Below are 25,916 nucleotides of genomic sequence, written 5' to 3' on the forward strand. Positions count from 1 at the left end.
AACAGAGGTGAATTAACCAGCGAGCAGAGGATGCACACCCCCTATTCTATCTCAGGGCAAAGGAAGAAATCGGTGAACCCAATGGTTCATTCAAATGAGAATATCTGCTGAGCACCTAATATGTGCCGGTCCTGAGCTGGGCACCACGAGCACTGGGAACAAGACCAGACCCTGTCCTCGAGTCAGAAAAGGAGGATTCCGAAGACAAGAAAACTGCGTGCTGAGTATTATGATAACGAAGTACAGAGAACTGTTCTATATAACAGGAAACCAGACAGGCCTAGGGGCCAGGGAAGGCGTCCCAGGAGTTATATGCCCTTGGAGCTGCGCCTTTAAGAACTGGCAAGCGCTCCCCAGGTGCGCAGAGACTGCTAGGACTACCTGCCCATTTAACAGAAGAGGAGACTGAACCACCAGCGTCGGTCTACCCTGCCCGCCTCGCTTAGCCACACCAGGCTGAGCACGGCTTCTTGTCGGTAGGCCCGGCGCCCCAGCCTGGCCGCGGTGAACCACGCCCCCCAACACCGCCCCGCCCCCCCCGCGCTCGGGGCGGGGCCTCGGCCCAGGTGCGCGGCGGCGGCGGCGGCGGCGCTTCGCGGAGGCAGGAAGTGTGTCCCCAGCGGCGGCCCGTGCAGCGCTCCCGCGAGACGCTTACCTGCGCTCCAGGTGAGCGGCGAGGGGGGCGGGGGGAGGGGCCGAGCCGGAGGCGGCTCACCTGGCGGGACAGGTAAGTCCCGCGCGGGCCCGTGGGGGGCGAAGCACGGCGGCACTGGTGCGGAGAGACCCCCGAGGCTACGCCTGGGCGGGGGAGGGTCCCGGGGCCGGTTCCTCGGGCGCCACCCTCCCACTTCCGGGGTGCGCGGGCCGGGCTGGGGAGCGGCCCGAGCGGGCGCCCGGGCTGGGCGGGCAGAATGTGGTGGGGGGGCCGCGGTCGCCCCCGGGGCTGCGCTGGCTGGGGGCGGGAGCCGTGCTGGCCGAGGGAGGCAGGGTCGGGAGGAGGCGGGGGGGCCATGCACACCCAGAGGAAAGGTGTCAGGGCGGGAGAGGGGCTGCGTCTACCCGCAGGCGGGGGGCCCTTGCAGCTGGAGAGGGTGGTGCTCGCTCCGAGGGCACTGCTGGGGTAGGGGCTGTGCTGATCGGAGGGGCAGGGCCGGGGTCTGGTTCTCCCTTGCCTCGGGAGTAGGTGCCCTCGGATGCCGGAGTCGCGGGCTGAGCCTTTGGGGCAGGAGAGAGAGGGTGCGGGGATGCCGGGTGCGAGAGCAGAAGGCTGTTTCCCGAGCAGGGCTGGGGTGCCCCTCTCGGCCGGGTGTGCAAGACTAAGCTGGGTACGGGGGTGGGGCCTGTCCTGGGGACCTTGGGAGGAGGGGGATGGTACAGAGACAGACCCCTGTATGTGTGTGTGTGTGTGTCTTCTCAGGGACTAGGGAAGGGGAAGAGCATCAAAAGAAGTTTGGTGAGGGCGGGCTTAGGACCTTCTGACTCTGAGGAAAATCCCTGCAGTGACTTGGGGTGCCCAGCGTCCAAGCCCCTCCCACGTGCCGGGCACCACACTAAGCAACCTGAGCGGAATATCTCATTTAAACCTCACGGTAGCCCAGGAAGATACTCCTCTCTCACTCTTCTCTCCCCTTTAAAGAGGAGAAAACTGAGGCCCAGAGTCTTGCTCCAGGCCACACAATAGGAGCAGTGACCACTCAACCAAGTGACCAGTGTTCCTAGGGTTTGGGAGGTGGGGGCAGCAGCAGCTAGGGGAAGATAGAGCCTGGAAAAAATGGGCTGAGTTCATGAGGGTTCTGGACCTAGAGGGGTGGGGGAAACTGAGACAAGCCATTGTCCTTACCCTAGGTCTTGCTCCCCACTTCTCTCTATCTCACCCGCATTCCAGGTATGTGGCACAAAACAAAGTACATGGGCTCCAGAGTCTGGTAGAGCACAGTACAAATCCTGTTCCATCCCTTTCCAGCTGGGTGTCTCTGGGCAAGTCACTTCTGAGCTTCAGCTTCCTGATCTGTAAAGTGGAGTTGTAATACTTACAGAGCAGGTGTGACTGTTAGGTAAAGTGAAAGTCCTCTTGGGCCGTAGCCTGTTTCTGGCCCATTCACTGCTGTTTCCCCAGCATTTAGCACTTTGCTGGGCACATGGTAGTGCTCAATAAATATTTGGTGGGTGAATTTAATGAATAGTAGCAAATCCTTAAGCCTTGGAGGTAGAGAAGGAGTGACCCAGACCATCATCAGTAACCCCTTGATGTTTTTACAAACCCCAGGCACCCCAGAGCTCAGTGTGGTTCCAACAGTGTAGAGTCACACAATCTCCTCATCCAAGGCCTAAGCCTGGAAGACTCAGGGCTTCCTATGTGGTCCCTCCATGGGTACAGGCTTGTCCACAGAGCTGGCAGCTGGCCACTTTGCCCCCTTCCTCCCAAGTAATAGATGGGATGAGGTAGTGGGTAAGAATCTGGGCCAGGCTGCTTGGGGACAAATAGATGTGTGGCTTGAACAACTTACTTAACCTATCTGGGCCTCTTGATGTATAGTAATAAAAATAACAACAACAATAATAATACCTGCAGATAAGGTTGTGAGAATTGGTTTAATACATTCACAGCACATAGAACAATGTAAGCGGTCAGTAATTAACTCATTCACTAGAATGCAGACTCCTGAGATTAGGGAATTTTGTCTGTTTTACCACTGTGTCCACCAAATTTAGAACAGTTTCTGGCATTCAGTAGGCCCTCACTAAATATTTGTTAATTGAGTGAATGAATGAGTCCATACTCACCCCCACATTGCTCAAACCAAGGCAAAGGTTTTTAACCACTAGCCTGTCTGGATCGTGGGGGACTTCCAGGTATTACAATTTCTGTGTGCACACCTTTGGAGAGGGGGTCTCACCCTCCTTCCCTGAGCCTGCTGCTACCCCCACTCTGGTAAGCCTAGAGCCCAAGTCATTTTTCTTCCTACCCAATGGTCCTGGTTCTACTCTGAGGTCACACAGAATGTGTCAGTCCCCTCAAGCACTTACTGTACCCAACCCTGTTCTGACACTGAGGCAGAAGGGAGTCACACATCTGCCCCTTGGGGTCATATAGGCTTATCTTCAAGCAGTGGGTTCAAGGCTGACCCAGCTGACAGAGCCCAGCAAGAAGCTGTGAGGAGAGGGGTTCCCGTCTGACTTGGGGAGCTGGAGGGGCCTTGGAGAGGGAGTGCTGAATGGGGCCAGGGGAGTGAATTGTATAATTGCAGGAATAAAGAATTCCTGTATCCTCTTACCAGTCACCATGGCTAACATTCCTTCCTTCCCTCCCTTTCTCTCTTGAGACACATGCACCTTCTGATTTTCGTGGGAAACTTGAGATTAGCTTGCTGATATCATGCTCCAGTATATACTTCCTGAGAATCAGAACATTGTCTTATATAACCGTAGTAATCAAATTCAGGAAATTTAACATTGGCATATTCCTATTAAATAATATACAGTCTACTGTAAAATTTCATCACTTATCCACATTATCCGGTTTCCTATTTTTCCTCTTGATCCAGGATCCAATCAAGGATCACACATTGCATTTAGTTGTCATTCCCTTAAGTTGGACTTCCCTGATGTCTCCTCATGATTATGTTTAGGTTATGCATTTTGGGCAGTAATACTTCTTAAGTGATGTAGTATCCTTCTTAGTGCAGAGTATCAGGAGGCACATGATGTCAGTTCATCCCATTATTGATGATGTTAACTTCGATTGTTTGGTTACAGTGCAATCTGCCAGGTTTCTCCAGATTTTTTAAGTTCTCCTGGCTGCAGCAAGTAGAAGGGAATGGAGGTGGCCAGAATGGGAGCCTTGACAGTATCTGGGTGAGAGATGATCATGGCCCTGGTTTTTTTTGTTTTTGTTTTTAAGATTTTATTTATTTATTTTGACAGAGAGAGAGACAGCGAGAGAGGGAACACAAGCAGGGGGAGTGGGAGAGGGAGAAGCAGGCCTCCCGCTGAGCAGGGAGCCCGATACGGGGCTCGATCCCAGGACCCAGGGATCATGACCTGAGCTGAAGGCAGACGCTTAACGACTGAGCCACCCAGGCACCCCAATCATGGCCCTGTTTAAAGAGGTGGCATTTATTTGTTCAAAGCACATTGTCTGTTAGAGCCAGAACTGGGACTAGAACACAGATATTCTGATGCCCACTCCCAGGCTCCTCACACATCACTAGTTCTAGGACCCCCAATGCCATTAAATCAGGGATAAAAAGATAAGGGATCAGTGTTGCAGAAAATCCAGGTTGTTGCGTGGCAAACCCCTGCATGGGATCGAGGACCTTCCACATATCACTATGTAATGTTCCCTGACTCCCTCAGGCATAGTTATTCACTCCCATAATGCCTCCTAAATCCTACACATTCCAACTTAGGAGCTTTTAAGCATCTGTTTTTCCTACAAAACCATGAGTGAATCACAAGAACAGGGTCTCTAGTTTATTCATCTTTAGTTTTACAGCGCCTCACATGGGGCCGGGCTCAGTGATTATGGGATAAAGGAAGTCTTCACTCTGAGCCTGCTAGCAACCAAGTCAGGAAGGGAAAGAAGGTACATTTTGTGGCTTGGCTTTCTTGTCTAATCAAAGGAAGCAAAAGAGTGCTTGGTTTTAAATATTGCTAGGAGAGCAAATCTGAGCCGGTCTGAAACACTGACAGGGGAACTGTCACATTCCCATGACTGATTTGAAGGAAGAGGGGAAGGGAAGGTAGTAATGGTCAGGTTCTGTAGCAAGTCACATGCAAAGGCATGTGTTGAGAGCCTCAGAGACTCTGTTGGGTAGGATTACCAACAGAGGGAATAAACTGGGGGAGACCATTCCCCAGAAAGTGAGATCTCGGGAGATTTTTCTTTCCATGTGGTAAAATACACATTACATAAAATTTACCATTTTAAGTTTTTTGTTACCATTTTAATTCTACAGTTCTGTGGCATCGAACACATTCACACTGTTGTGTGTTGTGTAATCATCACTACCATCCATCTCCAGAACTTTTTCATCTTCCTAAAGTGGAACTCTACCCATTAAACACGAACTTCCCATTTCCCCCTGCCTCCAGCCCCTAGCAACCACCATTTTACTTTCTGTCCTAAGAATTTGACTATTCTAGATATTTCATATAAGTGGGACATACAATACGTGTGCTTTGTGTCAGGTTTATTTCACTTAGTATAATGTCTCAAAGCTCATCTATGTTGTGGCACATATCAGAATCTTATTCCTTTTTAGGGCTGACTAATATTCTGTTGTATGTATATGTCATGTTTTGTTTATTCATTCATCTGTCAGTGGACATTTAGGTTGTTTCCACCTTTTGCCTGTTGCAAATAATGCTGCTGTGTGGACATTGGCATACAAATGTCTGTTTCAGCCCCTGCTTTCCAGCCTTTTGGGGGTATATACCCAGAATTGGGATTGTGGGGCCACATGGCCGTCCCGTGTCTAATTTTTGGAGGCGCTGCCGTGCTGTCTGCCACAGCGGCTGCACCGTTCTCCAAGGGCTCCTCCGTCTCCACGTCTCCAGGGCCTGTCATTTTCTGCTTTTTCAATAGTAGCCATCCCACCACATCCCTGGGTGTGAAGTCCCAGGACATTTAAAAAAAATTTTTTTAAATTTTTATTTAAATTCAATTAATTAACATAGAATGTATTATTAGTTTCAGAGGTAGAGGTGAGTGATTCATCAGTCTTATATAATACCCAGGACTTTTTTTTTTTAAAGGTTTATTTATTAGGGCGCCTGGGTGGCTCAGTCGTTAAGCGTCTGCCTTCGGCTCAGGTCATGATCCCAGGGTCCTGGGATCGAGTCCCACATCGGGCTCCCTGCTCGGCGGGAGGCCTGCTTCTCCCTCTCCCACTCCCCCTGCTTGTGTTCCTGCTCTCGCTACCTCTCTCTCTGTCAAATAAATAAATAAAATCTTTAAAAAAAAAAAAAAAGGTTTATTTATGTATTTGAGAGGGAGGGGCAGAGGGAGAGGGAGAGAGAGAATCCCAAGCTGACTGTGCACTGAGCATGGAGCCCAACGCGGGGCTTGATCCCAGGACCCTGAGATCATGACCTGTGCCGAAATCAAGAGTCAGACACTTGACTGACTGAGCCGCCCAGGCGCCCTGTCCCGGGAAGTTTTGACATGTAGGTTAGACCAGAGACAGAATTTCTTCTTTGGGGAGGGAGGGACACTCGGTGAGGGTTCATGGGCATAACTGCACCCTTGAACCTGACTCCTTCCTGGCCTCTCCTCTATAGGTGCCTGGCTGCAACAAATCATGCAATGAGCCATGCCCCGCCCTGGACACCCCCGCCCATCATCTGGGCCCCCACGCTTGGGACCCTGGGAGCGGCCAACAGAACTATGCCTGGAGACTTTTGATGAGCCATCCCAACCCCCACCAAGCCGCCGCACCCGCAGGCCAGACCCCAAGGACCCTGGCCACCATGGGCCCGAGAGCCTTACCTTCATCTCTGGCTCTGCTGAGTCTGCTGCCGAGCCCCCAGCCTGTTGCCTGCTCTGGCGACCCTGGGTGTGGGACTGGTGCCGGGCTGCCTTCTGCTTCCGCCGCTGCCGGAGTTGCCTCCAGCGTTGTGGGGCTTGCATGCGGGGCTGCAGCCCCTGCTTGTCTGCTGGGGACTCCCCTGAGGGGGCTGCTGAAGCCAACTGGGCCAAAGAACACAACGGAGTGCCCCCCAGCCCCGACCGTGCACCTCCCAGCCGGCGGGATGGCCAACGGCTCAAGTCAACCATGGGTAGCAGTTTCAGCTACCCTGACGTCAAGCTCAAAGGCATCCCTGTGTATCCCTACCGCAGCGCCACCTCCCCAGCCCCTGATGCGGACTCCTGCTACAAGGAGCCACTGGCTGAACCCCCACCCATGCGGCACAGCCTGCCCAGCACCCTTGCCAGCAGCCCCCGTGGCTCCGAAGAATACTACTCCTTCCATGAGTCGGACCTGGACCTGCCTGAGATAGGAAGCGGCTCCATGTCCAGCCGAGAGATTGATGTGCTCATCTTCAAGAAGCTGACAGAGCTGTTCAGCGTACACCAGATTGACGAGCTGGCCAAGTGCACATCAGACACTGTGTTCCTGGAGAAGACCAGTAAGATCTCGGACCTTATCAGCAGCATCACCCAGGACTACCACCTGGATGAGCAGGATGCTGAGGGCCGCCTGGTTCGCGGCATCATTCGCATCAGTACCCGCAAGAGCCGAGCCCGCCCGCAGACCGCAGAGGGGCGCTCCACGCGGGGTGCGGCCCCTGCTGCTGCCCCTGACAGTGGCCACGAGACCATGGTGGGCTCAGGGCTCAGCCAGGATGGTAGGTGGGGTTCCACATGGCTGAAGGGCAGAGTGAAGGAGGCTCTGGCCAAGGGAGGGCTGCACCAGGTCTGTGGCCACTGTGGGTCCACCCCTCAGCCAGTCCCTGCTCTCCTTTGTCCTTTTCCTCCCTGTTCTCGACTCCTCTGTGTCCGCTAAGAGGACCCTCTGTCCCCCGCTACCACCTGCCAGAGCTTGCAGGCCTAGCCTGGTTAATATAACGAAATCCCATATGAATCTGGACCTCGGCCCTGGCCTAACCAAATCCTCCACCCAGCCACCACTGCACAGACACACACACACAAACGCACACAGGCACGCACGCACACGCATGCGCACACGCAAGTTGTCTGTGACTTTGTTTTAAACATTGTTTCTCAAGCCTGGCCCAGGTAGGTGACCCCTCCCTCATCAGGCTGGGAGCTGAAGGGGGGGTAGGGTTAAAAGGATGTGATAATGACCACTGCCCCCTCCTGTTCCCTCCCTAGAACTCACAGTGCAGATCTCCCAGGAGACCACTGCAGATGCCATCGCCAGGAAGCTGAGGCCTTATGGAGCCCCAGGTTTGGTCCTGACCTGATGAGTACAGAGAGAGGGGACCGCCCTCATCCCTGCCGCGCCCCCTCCCCCCCAACGCCATGCCCCTCTCCCAGCTTCCTCTGGGGTGGGTGGGGCTGGGGTCAGAAAGGGACCAGAAGCCTGAGCAGCCACAGACCCCATCCTAATCCTGCAAGCTGGCTTAAAGGGTTCACTTAGGAGACATTCAGGGAGCTGCCCCTGAACCAGCAGGGGGCAGGTGCTCCGAAGTTGCATCTAAGCCCCCCGCGTCACTGGGGAGGACAGTGAAGGGTGGAGGCCATCCACTAGTGCTGAAAAGGCACCCCGTGTGCATTCTGCTGCCTTCTTGGTCTTCCTAAGCTCCCAGGAGTGGGGTCACTACCCTTTAACAGACAGCAAGCCTGGGGCTCAGAGAGGTCAAGAAGCTAAGTGGGTCACCCAGCCAGGATCAGACTGAGATCAGACTGACCCAGGCTTGAGCCCCACTCTGCTCGTTTTCAGCAGGCTTCTCCCTGCCCACGGTCCCTGGATGAGCTCCTTCCCCTCTCTCAGCCTGTTTCCTCTTCCCTCCCCCTCAGGATACCCAGCCAGCCACGATTCATCCTTCCAGGGCACAGACACAGACTCGTCGGGAGCGCCGCTGCTCCAGGTGTACTGCTAACCCCGACCGGCCCAGTACAGCCCACAGCTGAAGAGGGGAAGCAGGACCCCCTTTGGAGGAGGCTGGGCCACGCTGGCTCCTCCCACCTCGGCTGACTGGTTCCTGGACCATGTGCATTTCACTGGGCCATGGTGCCCGCGTCACCCTGGATCCCTTGCTGGCCTGACCCCTGCCTGGGCCTGTTCCTTCCCGCCCGCGGTCTTCAGGCAGCCTGGATCATGGAAAGCAAAGACTTAGGAGTTACCTTCTGGGATTGAATCCCGGCTCTACCCCCATAAAATACACCCCATAACCAGTCATGCAAACTCCTCCCTCCACAGGATGAGGGTGGGGGCAGAGGGTGACAGCTCAGAGCAGCTTATCTTAAATGGATTGGGTTGGGGGGGCAGGCAGGGCCTCTGTCTTGAATTCTGTGGGCAGTGCCCACTCCACCTTATGTTCTGTTGGTTCTTGGCTGATGTTCTATATCCTAACATGACCATAGTTGCAAGTACAAAGACAGATGACTGCCTGGTCATCTCGGCTGTGATACTGCCCTTTCTGTCCAATCTGCTTGACCGATACACAGAGCAGGAGACAGGATAGAGCACCCAGCCTGCCTTAGTGTTGTGGGGTCAAAGTCAGAAGGCTAAAATGAGAGCAAGAATGTCCACCTCTCAGGTTTGCTGTTGAGTTCCAGACAGCCAGTTTCTGTACCTGACAAAGGTCTGACAAGTGGTTTCTGTCATTGCTGAGAGGTTCGAGGCAGGCCTACCCAGACTCCTCCTGCTGCCCCAGTTCACCGCCTGCAGGCTGGCCTGCTTCTGGCCATCCCTGCAGTTTCCCCAAGTCCTTAAGCATGGGTCAGCCCCCACCCAGCCTCAGACTTGAGGCTCCCTCCACCTCTCCCTGGTTCTGACAGAGCACTGTGGTCTATGGGACCTTCCTGACCTTCCCACCAACCCTGGAGTGGGGTCATTCTTTCATGGACTAGGAGGCTGGGGGCTCAGAGGGGTCAAGGAGCTTGTCACACAGCTAGTAACTGGCTCTGGACCTAGAAGCTGGCTTCTTGGCAGTTCTGCCCCAAAGCTGGCAGGCTCACCTGCTTGGGGCAGAAGCAGGGTCCCCTTGTTTGGACACAAGCCCAACTGGGTTCAGAAAGATCCTACTTAGCTACTCTTCACACACAGGAGTGTCTCGTTAGTCCTCTCTCAGCAGTGAGGACAGAGCAGGCCCACCAGCCCACTCTTGACTAAACAAATTAGGTGTCCAGGATCCCACGCCCTCACCTATAAGCCCCCACACCTCACCTTTTTATTGTCCCCACAGGCCCTTTTGGCAAGTGACAACCAGACAAACTGTACTCATCCAGCTCCCTATCGGACACAGTACGGTCCCCTTGGGGGCTGTGACCACAAGGCCCAGTACCAGTGACAAAACCGGCCCCTTCCCTTCAGCTCTGCTATCTCACCCACATCAAAGCCTCGCCAAGATTGAGAATGTCCACGGTGAGAAACTGTCTTAGAGATGAAAACGGAATCAAGTCCAGCTGGTCTTAAATTCTGCTGAGTCATGGGCCCCTTTAAGAATCTGACATACATTCTGGTCCCTGTAACCAGAAAAACTCACCTTTGCTCAGTCACACACAGACTAAAAACCTTGTTTTAATTCTCCCTTTAAGTAATGAAAAACAGCTTTACACTGAAAAACAGTGTAAGGACTCGCTCTGGGTCACATGACAGAATCTGGGCTAGAAGCCAAGCCTCCAGCAGCAGTAAGAGAGGCCTGTCCCCCAGGGAAAGGCCAGAAGGAAGAGAAGACACAGGTGGAGTAAATAGTTTTAATGTGTAACAGTAGGCCAACCGGGAAGATGAGACACCCCCCACAGGCCCCAGCCCTTCTGCCATGATGCCCTGGGACCAGTGTGCCTGAGCCAGTCCCGTGCCTGCCCCAGCCCTGAGGCCCCCAAGTCCCAGGGGAGGGTAGGAAAAGAAGGTGGGTGGCTGGGGGCTCAGCCCCAAGAGTTCAGGGAGGCAAACATAGGGCCTAGTTGAATTTGGCCTTGGAAAAATCCATCTCAGGATGCTGATCCATGAACCTGGGGAGGGAAAGTAGGAAGAAGGTAAAACAGGCTGTCCCCTTCCGCAAAGTTAGCCCCTTTCTCCCAGCCCCCCAACATCAGGTCTAATTTGTTTAGAACCCTGAGCAACTTGGAGCCAGGCCAGGCAGTGGTAGGGCCTCAGGGTCTTCCTGTAGGAGGCAATGACTGCTTGTGTTATCCCTTCCTACCCCGAAGTGCCTTTGCCCTCAAGATGACCTTGGAAAGTGATTAAGGTAGGCAAGCTGAGGCTATAAATCCATAAACTTGGCTGGCTCATCCCGGAAGGGGCAAGGCAGCTCCTGTGTCCTCAGTGACCCACTCACTGCTGTCACCCAGGTCCAGGCCCAACACCCACCTTCCCCAACCCCCCCCACCCCCCAATCTCTGCATTACTCACTTCTTCAGAATCTCCTGCTTTTTCTGCTCATCCGAGGTGGGCAGCCCCATGGACTTCTGCCTCTGGTCGTACATCATCTTTTCCACCATGCTGCGGGTCTCACTGTCCAGGTCTGACAGCTAAGGGCAGGCGGTAACGAGGACAGGTGAACTCTGGAGCCACCTACGCCCTCATCTCCCAGCTGAAGGCCCCGTACAACCAACCAGGGCTCACCTTGGAGTTCTCAGGGTTGATCTTCTTCGTATTGATTTCAGGGTCACCGGACACCAAGCGGCTCCACCACTCCATCTTGTTGATCTGTGAGGAGGGGAACCACCGGGGGCTGGGAAGTAGCTCCCTCTGTGCCCTAGGATCCACCCCTCACCCTTTCCAGAACCCAACTCACTCCCATCCACATCCTGTGCGGGGACCTAGGGTGCAGATGGGCAAGGCCTCTGCCCTCCCAGTGACTGGGGAAAACGGATGAGACCGTTACAAATCAGCATCATCGGGGCAAAATAAAACACAGAGGGAGCTATTCATCCAGGGTGGAAGTTAAGAGTGGCACCTGGGCTGGGCCTGAGGGACACACAGTACACCTGATGAAAAAGCAAGACAGGGATTTCAGCTGGGAGGAGGAGCAAGTACAAGGGCAGAGGTGAGGGAGAGGCAGGTAGGCTAGGACAGGCCTTAGGTGCCAGGGGAAGCCTTCCTTGGACCCATGGCACTTAAGAGAGACACTTCTTTACATTACATGCATTGCCCTGTCTCTCTGAGGGAATGAGCGGAGGCTTTCTGAGGGCAACTCTCTACATTTTGTCCATTGCCTTCTCACCAGCACTTAGAACACCCTCTGGCACGTAGTAGGTATCCCCGTATCTGCTGAACTGAAAGCATGTACAAACCACAGGAAGATGCTTCAGTACCAAAGACCTTCCATCTTAATTCCATCCCTACCTAGAAGGAGGAGCCTGGCAAATCTCTTAAGTTGCCCTTTTCCTGACTCTAAAATGGGACAGACCTACATTAAAAATCTGGTGCAGATTAAGCACGTCCACTAGACCCCCGGCAATGGTCCCCGAGTGAATGAGCAGACACCTCCCTCCTTTCTCCATCAAGACGCAGGCCAGAAGGCCGCGGTGCTCACACCTTCTCCAGATGCACCGTCACCACCTTGCCGTCCTCGATGAGCCACGAGCTCTCCTCCACCTTCACCTCGTTGTAGAGCTCCCCGTCAATGACTGCCGGTTGCCCCTTGAGCCCCACCCGGAGGTGCCGCCGATGGATGTCCACCACCACATCCTTCCCCTTCAGCCGGAAGTTCACACGGAAGGGCAATGCCAGCTGCATGGGGCAGGAGAAGTCAGAGGGAGCCCCAGGCTGGCTCCCTAACCTCCTAACCCTAGCCCCAGCCACTTACGTCCAGCTCTGACAAGGTCTGGGTCCAGCGGTAATTGGGCAAGTCGGCCCCGTTGCCAAGGTTGGGCTTCAGCTTCCCTTTGTCTTTCTCGTCCTCCTCCTCCTCCTCGTCCTCCTCAGCCTCCTGCTCACAGTTGGGGTGCTCAGCTACTTACCTGACAGGCACAGACTGCACCCCACTGAGCCGGGCCCAGGGCTGGCACTGGGCATACAGCCGCAAGATGAAACAGACCCAGTCCCTGCCCGCTCCATGGCCCCCTGGGAGCCACAGGTTAAAAAAATGGTTCTGATCTCTGCCTGAGAGGAGCAGCATACCATGTGACAAAGGACACAGCTGGGGAACAGTGACAGTCAGAGATGGACCCACAGAACCTAGCTGGGGATCCAAGCCAAGGGACTTGGAAAGAAAGTCCAGCACAGAACAGAAGGTCACAAGGTAGCCATGCGCATGGTTGTTCTAAAATAAAACCAGACTGCCCAACGATCAATTTTCTTCTTCTGTGTCTGTAGGGCTGAGACCCCTAGTGTCAGACCAGAAACTCTGGAAAGCCAAACGAATGTCCCAAGGATTGTTTGGGAAGCTGGATTTGAGTCAGAGGGAGGAGCCCTGAGGGGCACATCCCCCAGATGTGTCAGAGTAGCCCAACACACAGGGCCAGGCTGGGCCCATAGACCCTGGCCCACCTGAATGACACCTGGCCAGGCACTGCCCTCTCTGGCTCTTGGGCTTTCCTACCAAGGCTTTAAGGCCAGCGGGTTGTTTTTTTAAAACCTGGTCCTGTGGTCCGATGTCTATGAGTGGGATCTTGAACTTTGGGGAGGATCCCCACAGCTGAGGGAGAGGGCAGAGGGGGAGGCACTCTAGAGAAAGACAAAGGCCAGAAGGTCCCTGGAAGTTCTCAAGCCCTGACTAGTCTCAGGCACCCCCAGTCCATCTCACCTGCTTCCCCGGTGAGCCAAGGCTGCCATTCTTGAGCTGGGCCTCATGATTCTCTGCATCTTTTTTCTGTGGCAAAGGGCACAGCAGTTGGCAAGAGCATCCTCGCTGCCAGTGCCAACAGGGATGGGGATTGGGGTGGGGGAGCCCGCTCTTACCTGGTCAATCTCCAGCTGCAGCCTCTCTGCCTCCTCATCAGTCAGCTCCTTGATCTGGGGCCCAGAGGTCTCGGACTTGGCCTCCTCGGCCAGCCTGGCTGCCCGCTCCGCCCTCTCCTGCCGCTCAGTCTCCTGCCGAGCTCTCTTCTCCCGCCGGGCCTTCTGTGCCAGCTGGTTATGGTGGTTGAAGGTCTGTGTGATGAGCTGGGGAAGGGAGAGAAGGCGATAAGGCACTGGGGCGGTGGCCAGTGTCCCAAGGCTTGGAGTCCAGTCCACCTCTATGTGCTGGGTGCCTGGGCACGGCACTGTGCTCAGAACCTCAGGTCCTCATCTATAAAACGGGGATCACGCTGTACACAGCAATCGCAGAGCTATAATGAGAACACCTGCAAAGTACCTAGTGGGATAAACAGTGGCTATTTAAAACAACAGTCGAGGGGCGCCAGGGTGGCTCAGTTGGTTAAGCATCTGCCTTCGGCTCAGGTCATGATCCCGGGGTCCTGGGATCGAGCCCCGCATCGGGCTCCCTGCTCGGCAGGAGGCCTGCTTCTCCCTCTCCCTCTGCCTGCTGTTCCCCCTGCTTGTGCGCTCGCTCGTGCTCTCTCTAATAAATAATAAATAAAATTGTTAAAAAAAAGGGGGGGGGGCGCCTGGGTGGCTCAGTCGTTAAGCGTCTGCCTTTGGCTCAGGTCGTGATCCCAGGGTCCTGGGATCGAGCCCCACATCGGGCTCCCTGCTCGGCAGGAAGCCTGCTTCTCCCTCTCCCACTCCCCCTGCTTGTGTTCCTTCTCTCGCGCTCTGTCAAATAAATAAATAAAATCTTAAGAGAAAAAAAAAAAGTCTAGTGACTAAAAACACAGACAGTGAAGCCGGACAAGCTGAGTTCTCACCCAGGCTATCACACACTAGCTACTGTATTTTTGGCAAAGGACTTAACCTGTAAGAGCTTCAGATTGCTCACCTGTGAGGATGAATCTCTATACCTCACAGGGTTGTTGTGCTCAGAGTCCTTCCCTACAGAGCAGAACTGTTAGAAGCCGAACGCCAGCCTCCAGCCAAGAGGCCTCCCCTGAGCTCGCAGGCCTGCACTGCCCAGCTCCTGACTGATCTCTTCCCCACGCGTACCCGTCTCCAGGACAGCAGACCCAGCTGTGCCACCCTCAGCACCACGCCCGGAACTGCCAGATTAGCAGGGAGCCGGAGAGAGCTTTCTTGAGGGAAGAGGCTAGACTCCGCTCCTCAGCCTGCAAGCTATCAATGTCAAGTCCCTCCTCTTCCACTGCGCCTCCCTAGGACACTTCCAACCCACATCCTGCTGGCTGGCCTCCCTGCTGCCCAGCGGCTACCACAAGACTGCTGCCACTGTCACTATCTGACTGTGTGGCCTTGGACAAGGGAACGACTCTGACACCTTGTAAGCCCTATTTTCTCACCTGTCACAAGGATCGAACACAACAGACACTTACACAAACCACAGCCACATACAAAGTGTTGGCTTCCCAATACCCCTTGCCTGACGTAGGCTAACCCAGTGTCAGCTGGTTAGTGGTGGGGACAAGCACATTCTCCGCTATAAAAACAATGGGAGAGATGGCTCACCTGTTTATACCAGTAGGTCTCCGAATGTGGTTCCCCACACCTACAGCACCAGCATCACCCAGAATTTACTAGGAACACTAAACTTCGACCCCACTCCAGACCTACTGAATCAGACATTCTGGGGTGGGGCTCAGCAGCCTGTTTTTTTTTTTTTTTAAGATTTGAGAGAGCGCACGTGAGCACACGTGAGTGCGGCGGGAGGGGAGAGATGGACAGAGAGGGAATCCTGAAGCAGACTCCCCGCTGAGCACGGAACCCGATGCAGGGCTCCATCCCAGGACCCTGAGATCCTGACCTGAGCCGAAATCAAGAGTCGGCCAGGCCGCTTACTGACTGAGCCACCAAGGGGCCCCAGCAGTCTGTATTTTTAACAAGCCCTCCTGCCCAATTCTCAAGAAGACCAGAGAGTCACACCTAGATTGGAGTTCCCAGACTACTCCTTCTACCTGTGTGACCCTGAGGTCATCACTCTGTGCTCCTATTTCATTATTTTCAAAAGCAATCTTGCATAAGCTGTTCTTTGCCTAGAATGTCCTTGTCCCTACCCCCAGGTCACCCAGCAATCTCCTGCTCATCCTCTAGAACCAGCTCCAGTGTCTCTGGAGCTTCACCTCTTTACCTTCAGCAGGCCCAGGAACACATCCAACTCAGGAAACCCAACCGTGTCAGCCCACACACCTGGAAGAGACCTTGCAGGGCACTCAGCACATGATCAGTGGTCAATTTACCATCTTCCAAACATCTCTGAGCCAGAGCAGGAGGGAGGGAAGGGTCTGTAAGAGCTGAGAGGCTTACGTGGGGCTCAGGGTCACCAAAGTCACCCATGGGCTCCTGGACCTAGGTTCTGGCAAATGTCCCATGGCTTCTCATTCATTTGATGCCAATTCCTCCTGCTACCTCGGAACTCCCAACCTCATGCCACACTGCGGTAGTTCCAGACTCTACAAGGCTAAAGGCACCAAAAGCATCCCCCAAACCAAATGGGTTAACAAAATGGGGTTTCAGTGAAAGAGAAGGGAGTCATCCGCAGGCCATTCTGCTGTCAATAGAATCAGTCATGAGACAATTACGCCAGCGGAGGCTGTTCCACCACAGGGCCTTGGTCCCAAATCCCTAATCGGGAAGACCTTGAACTCAAGCCATTTGCCAACCAGTGGCCAAGGGGAGGCGGGAGCAGGGCCCTCCCCTCTCCCAGCTCCAGTGAATCACGTTACATCCCATTTGTCCTGTTCCTTCCTAGCTCCTGGAGGTTAGGTGAGGGCAGAGCTGACCCACAGGCACGGTCAAGGCCGATCGCAGCAGCCTCTGACCCCTCCTCCCAATCTCCTCCTACCAGCTTCACCCAGGCCCAGTCCCAGGCAGAGACCCCTGGGGGTGTGTAGCCTACTCTGTGGCGCCAACCAGCAGGCTGTCACAGAGCCAAGCATCTGTCACTGGACACATCTTCGGGAACCACAGCTCAGCAGAGTGGGAAAGGGATGAGGACAGTTGCGCTAGTTCTAGAAGACAGGCCCCAGATTCTTAAGTGGGCATACCTGAACAGAGGCTTTCCCTGACCTAGGCTGGGTGATCGGGGAGTAAAGAGTGGTTCCCACCAGCCTGGCCAGGAGAGACACCGAGAGGTATTTAACCTGAACATGGCAGGCGCTTGGAAGGGTGGGTGTGTGTAACCCAACACATCTGAGACAGAAAACACGCTCCTGTTCTAGAACTTCATTTAAATGAAATCATTCAGTAAGTACTCGTAAGTGTGTGTCTTCCTTTAAAAGGCTGAACAAGGGCGCCTGGGTGGCTCAGTTGGTTAAGCGACTGCCTTCAGCTCAGGTCATGATCCTGGAGTCCCGGGATCGAGTCCCGCATTGGGCTCCCTGCTCAGCGGGGAGTCTGCTTCTCCCTCTGACCCTCCCCCCCTCATGCTCTCTCTCTCTCTCATTCTCTCTCTCTCTCTCTAATAAATAAATAAAAAAACTGAAAAATAAAAGGCTGAACAATATTCCATTAGATACACTTTAAGTATATATGAGACTCTTTACTCCTCCATCAGTGGGTGCTTGGACCACCTCCAGCTTTTGGCTCTGTGCACAGTGCTGCTGTGAACATGGGTGTACAAATCTCTCAAGAACCTGTTTTCAATTCTTTTGGGTATGTACCTAGAAGCGGGATTGCTGGACCATACAGTAGTTCTATTTTTAATTTTTTGAGGAAGTGCCATGCTGTTTCCCACAGCAGCTGCACCATTTTATATTCCCATCAACAATGCACAAATGTGCCAATTTCTCCGCACCCTCGCCAACACTTGGGAGTTTTCTGGTTTTTTATAGAAGCCATCCTAATGGGTGTGAGGTGGTATTTCAGCATGGTTTGATTTGTATTTCTCTGATTAGTGATTTTGAGCATCTTTTATAATAAAAAATTTTTAAAGAGCCACAATAATTCACTTTTATCAGAAATACCTGAAGAAAAAAAAAAAGAAATACCTGAAGATTACCCTTTTTGCCACATCCCTGTAAGCAATGGTTTTTGTGGGTCTTTTCTTTTTACACTTTCGTCAGTTTGGCAGGAAAAAAAGGACATCTCACTGTTTATTTCTCCTAGCTTTCCTAGATAACTAGTGAAGTTGGACATCTTTTCATATGCTCTTTGGATCTGCTCTTCTTGGAATTGCCTATTTTTCTGTTTATTATTTTCTTGTCAATTTACAAGTTCCTGCATATTAAATTAGTCATTAAATTTTCTGTCCTCTGCACTGAACACTTTTTCTAAATCTACTGTTTTCCAATTAACTTTATATGTCTCTTTTGCCAGACACACAGTTTTCAATGATTGAAGAGGCAAAAAGCTACCTTTTCTTTTATAGCTTCCAGGTTTCTAATCTTGCAAGGCCTCCCCCACACGAGATCATATGGTTTCCTAGCTTTCCTTACCAGACTCTTCTTGGTCTTCAATTTATTTTTACATATGAGTAAGACAGATGGTATACTTGTGGTTCTTTACAGATAAATAGCCAGTTGTAGGAACAATGACTTATTCAATCATCCTTTGCCTACAGAACTGAATTACTACATCAGGCGCGTACTGAATTCTCATGTGCTAGACTTTTTCTGGGTTCTCTGTTCTGCTTCACTGTTCCATTTGTCTCTTCCTATGTCAATAACACACTGATTTGATCATTATGGCTTTCCTCAAATCCACAATCCCTTATCCATAATTCCTAGCCCCAAAAGCTATAAAAATTATAAAACTGTTTTTGAACTTGTAAGTTTGTGGCATGAAGGTATTTATAGTCTTCATATCTCCCACTTGGTATGAATATTGATAGATATTTCTCTACAGAAATACTAATGCTTCATTACAGGATGCTGCTCCTAACTCACACAGCATACGTTACACACATTACTACGCTGTAACAAATTCCCGTATGTATAGTATATGCACTGTATCACCTCCTAAAATCCAAAGAATTCAAAATCCCAAAACACATCTGCACCTAAGAGGTTCAAAAAAAGGACCACAGGGGCACGTGGGTGGCTCAGTCGCTTAAGCATCTGCCTTTGGCTCAGGTCATGATCCCAGGGTCCTAGGATTGAGCCTGCTTCTCCCTCTCCCTCTACCTGCCACTCCCCCTGCTTGTGCTCTCTCTCTCTCCCCCTGTCAAATAAATAAAATCTTAAAAAATAAAAAAAAAAAAGAACTTGGGGCACCTGGGTGGCTCAGTTAGTTGGGCGTCAACTCTTGATTTCAGCTCAGGTCATGATCTTGGGGTCATGGGATCAAGTCCCAAATCAGGTTCCCCACTCAGCAGGGAGTCTGCTTTTCTACCTCTTCCTCTCCCTCTGTCCCTCCCCTCATGAGCTCTCTCTCTCAAATAAATAAATCTTAAAAAAAAAAAAAACCAATGTTTTTTGTTTCCACCATGAATTTGTATTCTCAAACGTCAGCCACTTCATCTACGTGACCTCTTTTTATCCTCACAACAGCCCTATGAGATAAGGATTAAGACCCCTTTACAGGTAAGAAAAAATGAAGCTCAGAGAAAAAATGATTCACCCAATGCCACACAGTCGCTGGGGGGTGGGGGGGGTGGTGAAAGACCAGGGAATGGGATTCCAGTTCACATGTGCCTGACTCCAGAGCCCATGCTCCTAACCAGTGCACTTGAAATGATGTATCTGGTGACCTGCACACAGTAGGCACTCAATATAAAAGTTACTGTGTTACAAATAGAGACCAGGTGGGAAGGCTGGACAGGTTTCTGCCTGCCCACAGGTCTGACCAACCTCCTGGGGAAGAGCTTTGTTTCTAAAGGTCAGTAAGTCCACATTCTTCCATTCTGCAGACATGTAGATTGAAAGAACCAGAGAACTAGTGGGAAATCAACCAGGCCACACAGCTGGTCCAAGATCCCAGGACCCTCCACTCCCAGGCTAGTGTGTCTATGACAGAGCAGCCTCAGATCATGGTGGGATGCATGCATGGGAGAGCATTCCAGCTTGGCAGACCCCTGAAGCCACAGAAAGCAGTTTGCAAAATGTCTCCTTGTTACTATGTCTCAAGTGAAAACAAGTATCAAGGTCCTAAAAATCACTGTTCAATGAGGTAACCTTTTCATGACTTAACCAATCTTCAAAAATACAATTACAACCTAAGGAATCAAAAGAAAGTTCAAGGTCTCAGAGCCTGTAGCACAAATACAATTCCCAAATCCGTGAATTTTGGGTCACAGTGTCTGGGAATACTGGGATTGGCTGGCTTTAAGTTTTTCTGTATTTGTTTTCTAAGCTCAATTTCTAACATTTCCCCACTCTCATCTCCAGCTAGGTAATCAGATAAAACCTCCTTGATGGAAAAGGAACCAAGAAGCGTGGTGTCAGGGACAGAAGGCAGTTTTACAACAGACTCTGGTTCCCACCCTGGCTCTTCTACAACTTAGCTCAAGACTTTGGACAAAGTCTCACTGCCTGGGTAGCACAGTCAGTTAAGCATCTACTTTTGGTTTCGGCTCAAGTTGTGATCTCAGGGTTGTGAGATCGAGCCCAGTGTCGGGCTCCGTGCTCAGCTTGGAGTCTGCTTAAGACTCTCCCTCTGGGCGCCTGGGTGGCTCAGATGGTTAAGCGTCTGCCTTCGGCTCAGGTCATGATCCCAGGGATCAAGTCCTGGGATCAAGTCCCGCATCGGGCTCCCTGCTCCTTGGGAGCCTGCTTCTCCCTCTGCTTCTCTCTCTGTCTCTCATGAATAAATAAATAAAATCTTAAAAAAAAAAAAAAAAAGACTCTCCCTCTGCCCTTCCTCCCCAGCTCATGCATGTGCATGCGTGCACACCCACTCTCTCTCTCAAATAAATAAACAAATAAATCTTAAAAAAAAAAACACCACCACCACCACTTTGGACAAAGTGTCAAACACTTTGAGCCAATTTCCTCATTTGCAAAATGGGAATAGTAACACCTGCCCTTCTCAAGCTGCTGAAGGATCACGGGAAACAGGGGTAGATAAAGCACCTGGCAAGGAGAGGGGCTTCAATACATGAAACAGTTTGCTTCCCTTCCCCAACTCTTTGCCCTTGGCATTTTACTTCTGCTGAAGGTTATCAGGCCAAAGGAAGATCAGGTGAGCCTTCCTTCTGAAGAAACAGAGGCTCCAAAGGGACAGCAGTCCCCAACACTCACCTTCTCTGCCATCCCCTCTTCTCCTCCAACAAAAAAGTCTGTTTTGCGTCGAAGGAAGCTGAAGAAAGTGTTCACAAGCTGAAAGACAGAAGGAGACTGAAGCTGTGGAGATGCCGCACTGGGAGCCCCTCAACTGCACAGAAATCAGATTCTAGTCCAGGAGGGAGCTTGAGACTGAACTGTTTCTTTTTTTTTATTATTGTTATGTTAATCCCCATACATTACATCATTAGTTTTAGATATAGTGTTCCATGATTCATTGTTTGTGCGTAACACCCAGTGCTCCATGCAGAACGTGCCCTCCTCAATACCCATCACCAGGCTAACCCATCCTCCTACCCCCCTCCCCTCTAGAACCCTCAGTTTGTTTTTCAGAGTCCATCATCTCTCATGGTTCTTCTCCCCCTCCGATTTCCCCCCCTTCATTCTTCCCCTCCTGCTACATTCTTCTTCTTCTTTTTTTCTTTCTTAACATATATTGCATTATGTTTCAGAGGTACAGATCTGAGATTCAACAGTCTTGCACAATTCACAGCGCTTACCAGAGCACATACCCTCCCCAGTGTCCATCACCCAGTCACCCCAACCCTCCCACCCTACCCCCCAATCCAGCAACCCTGTTTGTTTCCTGAGATTAAGAATTCCTCATATCAGTGAGGTCATATGATACATGTCTTTCTTTCTCTGTTTGACTTATTTCGCTCAGCATAATACCCTCCAGTTCCATCCACGTCGTTGCAAATGGCAAGATCTCATTCCTTTTGATGGCTGCATAATATTCCATTGTATATATATACCACATCTTCTTTATCCATTCATCTGTTGATGGACATCTTGGCTCTTTCCACAGTTTGGCTATTGTGGACATTGCTGCTATAAACATCGGGGTGCACGTACCCTTTCGGGTCCCTACTTTTGTATCTTTGGGGTAAATACCCAGGAGTGCAATTGCTGGATCATATGGTAGCTCTATTTTCAACTTTTTGAGGAACCTCCATACTGTTTTCCAGAGTGGCTGCACCAGCTTGCATTCCCACCAACAGTGTAGGAGGGTTCCCCTTTCTCCGCATCCCCGCCAACATCTGTCATTTCCTGACTTGTTAATTTTAGCCATTCTGACTGGTGTGAGGTGGTATCTCATTGAGGTTTTGATTTGGATTTCCCTGATGCTGAGCGATATTGAACACTTTTTCATGTGTCTGTTGGCCATTTGGATGAGACTGGACTATTTCACCCTGAACCTCGCATCTGAGGAGACAGCCTCCCCCACAGGCCCTACCTCAGTCACTTCCATTAGGAAGCCTATCCTAACCTTATTTAGATTGCCTGAGAGGCAGATTTTTCATTTCTCCTCTAGATGTGTACATGCATTTCACATTCCTTGAGGCTCTCAAAACAGCCTAAGGATATAGAACACTCCTCTGCATCCAGGGCTTGAAATACCTAGGCCCAGCTTTCCTTCCAGATAGTAAAAAGTCCATCCAGACTGGCACTGGCTGAGTTACTAGGGCAGAGTCGAAAAGAGGGGAGCAAATGAAGCCACTTCAAAGGGTAAAATCAACTAACTGGCAGGTATACCAGAGTATCCAAGTGGTTAAGCACATGGGTTTGAGTATCAGACTGATATATATTAGCTGTCATCTTGGAGAAGTTTCTTAACTCTAAAACAGAAGTAGCAGCAAGACCTATTTCTAGGAACCTAGTGAGGATCAAATGAGATACCAGAGCTGAGGGCCTTAGCAGTGTCTGGCCCAGAGCAAGAGACCTCCTGCCAGAGTGAACTCCTCACACGTAGGTACCATGAACTATGGCTTATTCATCCCCAAAGCTTGGCACCAGATCTGGCTCAGTGTATATGCTCAGTAAAACTACTGAATGAAAAGATCTACTGGTGACCTAGAGTTAGCATATACAAGCCCTTTTATTTGCCCAAATGAGTGGTTTTAAGGCTGATGTTAGAACTTATCTTCATGGTTTGAGTTTCTACTTCTTGAGTTTCTACTAGATACTTTTTTGATTCACTCAAAAATGCACTCCCAAATCCAATTTGGGGTCAACAATTTAGGAGGATGGGGAAGGGAACCTTTACACACACGCAAATTAGTAACTCTCTTCCCACCTCAAAGGGCTTGGGAGTCCTTGGCCTCCACCGGTACCTGGGTAAAAAAATGGGAATGGAAAGCTCAAAGAAAACTTGTTCCCAGTGAGACAAGGAATCAGCAATGGACTGTGGAAAGCAGATGGGCCTAAGGAATCTGGTCCTAAGTCAGGAACCTGTTGGGTGATTTGGGGCAAGTTCCTTTGGTTTCTTTTCAGAACGAGAGTTCTGGAACTGATCTTGATAGGCTTTCCTACTTCTAACTTTCCATGTTTTGGGTCCAAAAAACCAACTCCAGAATCTATACCAGTTGGTCTGTTATTGCGCGGTCAGCATGCATGAATTATGCTTTTGAAAAGCTCTTTCTACGCTCCATCAGGGTAAGGACAGACTTCTGCTCACATCTACATACCCAGGACCCAGTCCGGTGAGTGTCTGGCACACATCACTCAACAAGTATTTGTTGAATGAACAAACCTGATTATTGAGAATTCCTTACTGTCCTTCAGGTCAAGACACTACTCTCCTCACTGCTCAGAAAATAAGGGACTCGTAACTCTGTCTCAAAGACAAAGGAACTGAGGCTTGCAGAGTGGAAAGGTCCCTTGTGGGCAGGTGGTGGAAACGAATTGTGAACCCAGGCTTCCTAGTCCCCATTCAAGGCCTGAAAGAACCACGTGCTAACATCACCCCCACCCCCACCTCCACCACCCCCCCCACACACACATCCGTCAGCTCGGTCCAGGTCTTGGTAGATGCAAATCCCAAAGTCTGGGAGGGTTCATCGTAAGAACTGCTCTTCGCCGGCGGCCATCAGAGGGGCAAACGAGGCCGGAAGCATGTGTGAGACTGGGGGACCGGCTACGCCGGGAGCTGCGGGTTTTCCAGGGTCGCGTTCGGAGACGCAGGAGTTGCTAAGACAGGAACTAGTGAGCGGCGCCGGGGGCCCGGGACAGAAACGAATGGGGCCTGAAGTGCGGTGGGGAGGCCTGACCGGAAGCTGGGACACGGTGAGAATGCAGGGGGAATCCCAAGAACCCGCGAGGCCCGGGGGTGGATCTCGGCCCCCAAAAACAGGGAAGTGGAGTGAGCGTGGCTAGGGCCGCGCTGGTGGGCGAGCGCCGCAGGACCAGGCCAGGCCGACGCCGCGCGGGCCGTTACCTCCTGCACGCCGCCCTCGTGCTGCTGCGCCATGGCCAGCAACATGCCGTCGAACCGCTCCTCCTCCTGCTCTCCGCCCATCACGCCTGCCCCTAGCCACGCTCCGAGATCCGAGCTCCTCACTCGCGTCCCGCGCTCTCCCTGCTCCTTCGGGTAGTGTCCGGCCCAACGGCTCCAGTCGTCCGCCTACCGCAGCGGAGCCGGAAACACGCACGCGCTGCACCGCCCAGGCCCGCCTTCTCGCCCTCTCTTCCCGCCTCCCTCCCGGCCCGCGACCATTGACCGCGCGGCAAACAGCCCGCTTCACCGACCATTGGTCGACTCGCTGAGCCAATCGAGGAGCGCGTCCAGGAGGCGGTGGGCGGAGCCGAGGGTCCCGGAGTTTGGCGTGAGTTGCTATGGTCACCAGATGCTTTGGAGCCTTCCAGAAAACCCTGAGCTGCGATCTGGTGGGGTTGAAAGTTAAAAAGGGATAAATGGCGCCTCCGCCTCGACAGTGACTTACCATTTTATAGAACGGTGGAACTGAAAATGTCATTAGTTATCTCCTCCAATGCGTCCATGAGGCAATGGAGGCCCAGAAAGAAGGGGCTTGCCTAAAGGACAGCCTACCTCCGTCATCATCACAGAATCGCCAGGACCAGCTTCTTGGAATTACAAACTACAGTCGCGCGGGCCTCGGTCTTGGAAGTGCTCCGTGCTTGGTTTTAGTGTTCTTCTGATGCAGTCCTGAAAATCTTAATTTTTGAACAAGAGACAACACGTTTTGCACTGGGCTCTGCAAATTATGTAATGGTTGCTGTATTCGACCTTCACTCCTGTTAATGCGGGGGACATGTCCCAGCCATCTAAGGCCAACCCCTCCACTTTTGCAGTGAATTTCATCATAGTCTTTTCAGGGATTCTACCCTTGTTATTTTCCTTTTTTTTTTAAATTTCCTGCATCAAAAATGTCTTTTTTCTGGATCATTCCCTTCAACTTACAAACATGCTCTAATGTCACTTATTTTTTTACTGTTGTGTGACCCCCTTTTCTCTTTCTACCACCCCAATTTTCAGTTCTCATTTTCAGCAAAAGTTGAAAAGATTGCTATACTTGTCTCTTCCCTTGTTACCTTCCATCTTTCCTCAATTTATTCTACTTAGTTTTTTCTTAAAAGACTCTAGCCAAGGGTACAATGACCTTTTATTGCCAAAGTCCATGGACCACTATTATCTTCCTCAACTTCTCAACTGCATTTGACACAGTTTGCCCCTTCTTTTAGAAACACTTTTTTGGGGGGCGCCTGGGTGGCTCACTTGGTTAAGTGTCTGCCTTCAGCCCAGGTCATGATCCCAGGGTCCTGGGAGGAAGCCCCTGGGTCAGGCTCTCTGCTCAGCGGGGAGCCTGCTTCTCCCTCTCCCTCTGCCTGCTGCTCCCGCTGCTTGTGCTCTCTCACTCGCTGCCAAAAAATCTTAAAAAATAAACACCTTTTTTTCCCTTTAGGCTTCTGATACGGAATTGTGTTCCCCAAAATTCATATGTTGAAACCCCCAATGTGACATTTTGGAGTAAGGGCCATTTAAAGAGGAAATTAAGGTTGAATGAATTCATAAGGGTGGGTCCCTAATCCCATCTGAAAGCGTGTCCTTATAAGAAGAGGAAGAGATCCCCAGGAAATCATGGGTACACAGAGGAAAGGCCATGGGTGGCAGCCTTCTGCAAGCCAAAGAGAGAGGCTGCAGGAGAAAGCAAACACCTTGATCTTGGACTTCCAGCCTCCTGAACTGAGAAAATATGTTTCTGTTGTTTAAGTCACACAGTCTGTCGTATTTTGTTATGGCAGCCCTAGCAAACTAATAGAGCTTCTGTGT

The 25,916-nt window shown here is 51.6% G+C and overlaps 2 protein-coding genes across 3 annotated transcripts; one reads left to right on the top strand and one right to left on the bottom strand.

Moving 5' to 3' along the window:
• Nucleotides 1-577: 577 nt before the first annotated feature.
• Nucleotides 578-10,226, top strand: KDF1 (keratinocyte differentiation factor 1). 2 transcript variants are annotated; one of them, XM_036116447.2, is made up of 4 exons: nt 578-666; nt 6,283-7,350; nt 7,838-7,912; nt 8,486-10,226. In XM_036116447.2, the coding sequence occupies exons 2-4, from the start codon at nt 6,315-6,317 to the stop codon at nt 8,566-8,568; spliced, it is 1,194 nt and encodes a 397-aa protein (XP_035972340.1). In that variant the 5' UTR covers nt 578-666; nt 6,283-6,314; the 3' UTR covers nt 8,569-10,226. The 2 variants fall into 2 exon arrangements, with proteins under 2 accessions (XP_035972340.1, XP_035972339.1); XM_036116446.2 differs by lacking the exon at nt 578-666 and adding an exon at nt 671-727.
• A 147-nt stretch (nt 10,227-10,373) lies between these two features.
• On the bottom strand, nt 10,374-24,270 carry NUDC (nuclear distribution C, dynein complex regulator). Its single transcript, XM_036116448.2, has 9 exons — nt 24,063-24,270; nt 20,804-20,881; nt 13,539-13,742; nt 13,384-13,449; nt 12,445-12,567; nt 12,174-12,368; nt 11,259-11,342; nt 11,046-11,164; nt 10,374-10,645 (listed from the first exon to the last, which is right to left on the bottom strand). Exons 1-9 carry the CDS (start codon nt 24,141-24,143, stop codon nt 10,594-10,596), a joined length of 1,002 nt encoding a protein of 333 aa, XP_035972341.1. The 5' UTR covers nt 24,144-24,270; the 3' UTR covers nt 10,374-10,593.
• Nucleotides 24,271-25,916: the final 1,646 nt, after the last annotated feature.

Source organism: Halichoerus grypus, chromosome 5, assembly GCF_964656455.1.
Source record: "Halichoerus grypus chromosome 5, mHalGry1.hap1.1, whole genome shotgun sequence".
In the NCBI taxonomy this organism is placed as follows: Eukaryota; Metazoa; Chordata; class Mammalia; order Carnivora; family Phocidae; genus Halichoerus; species Halichoerus grypus.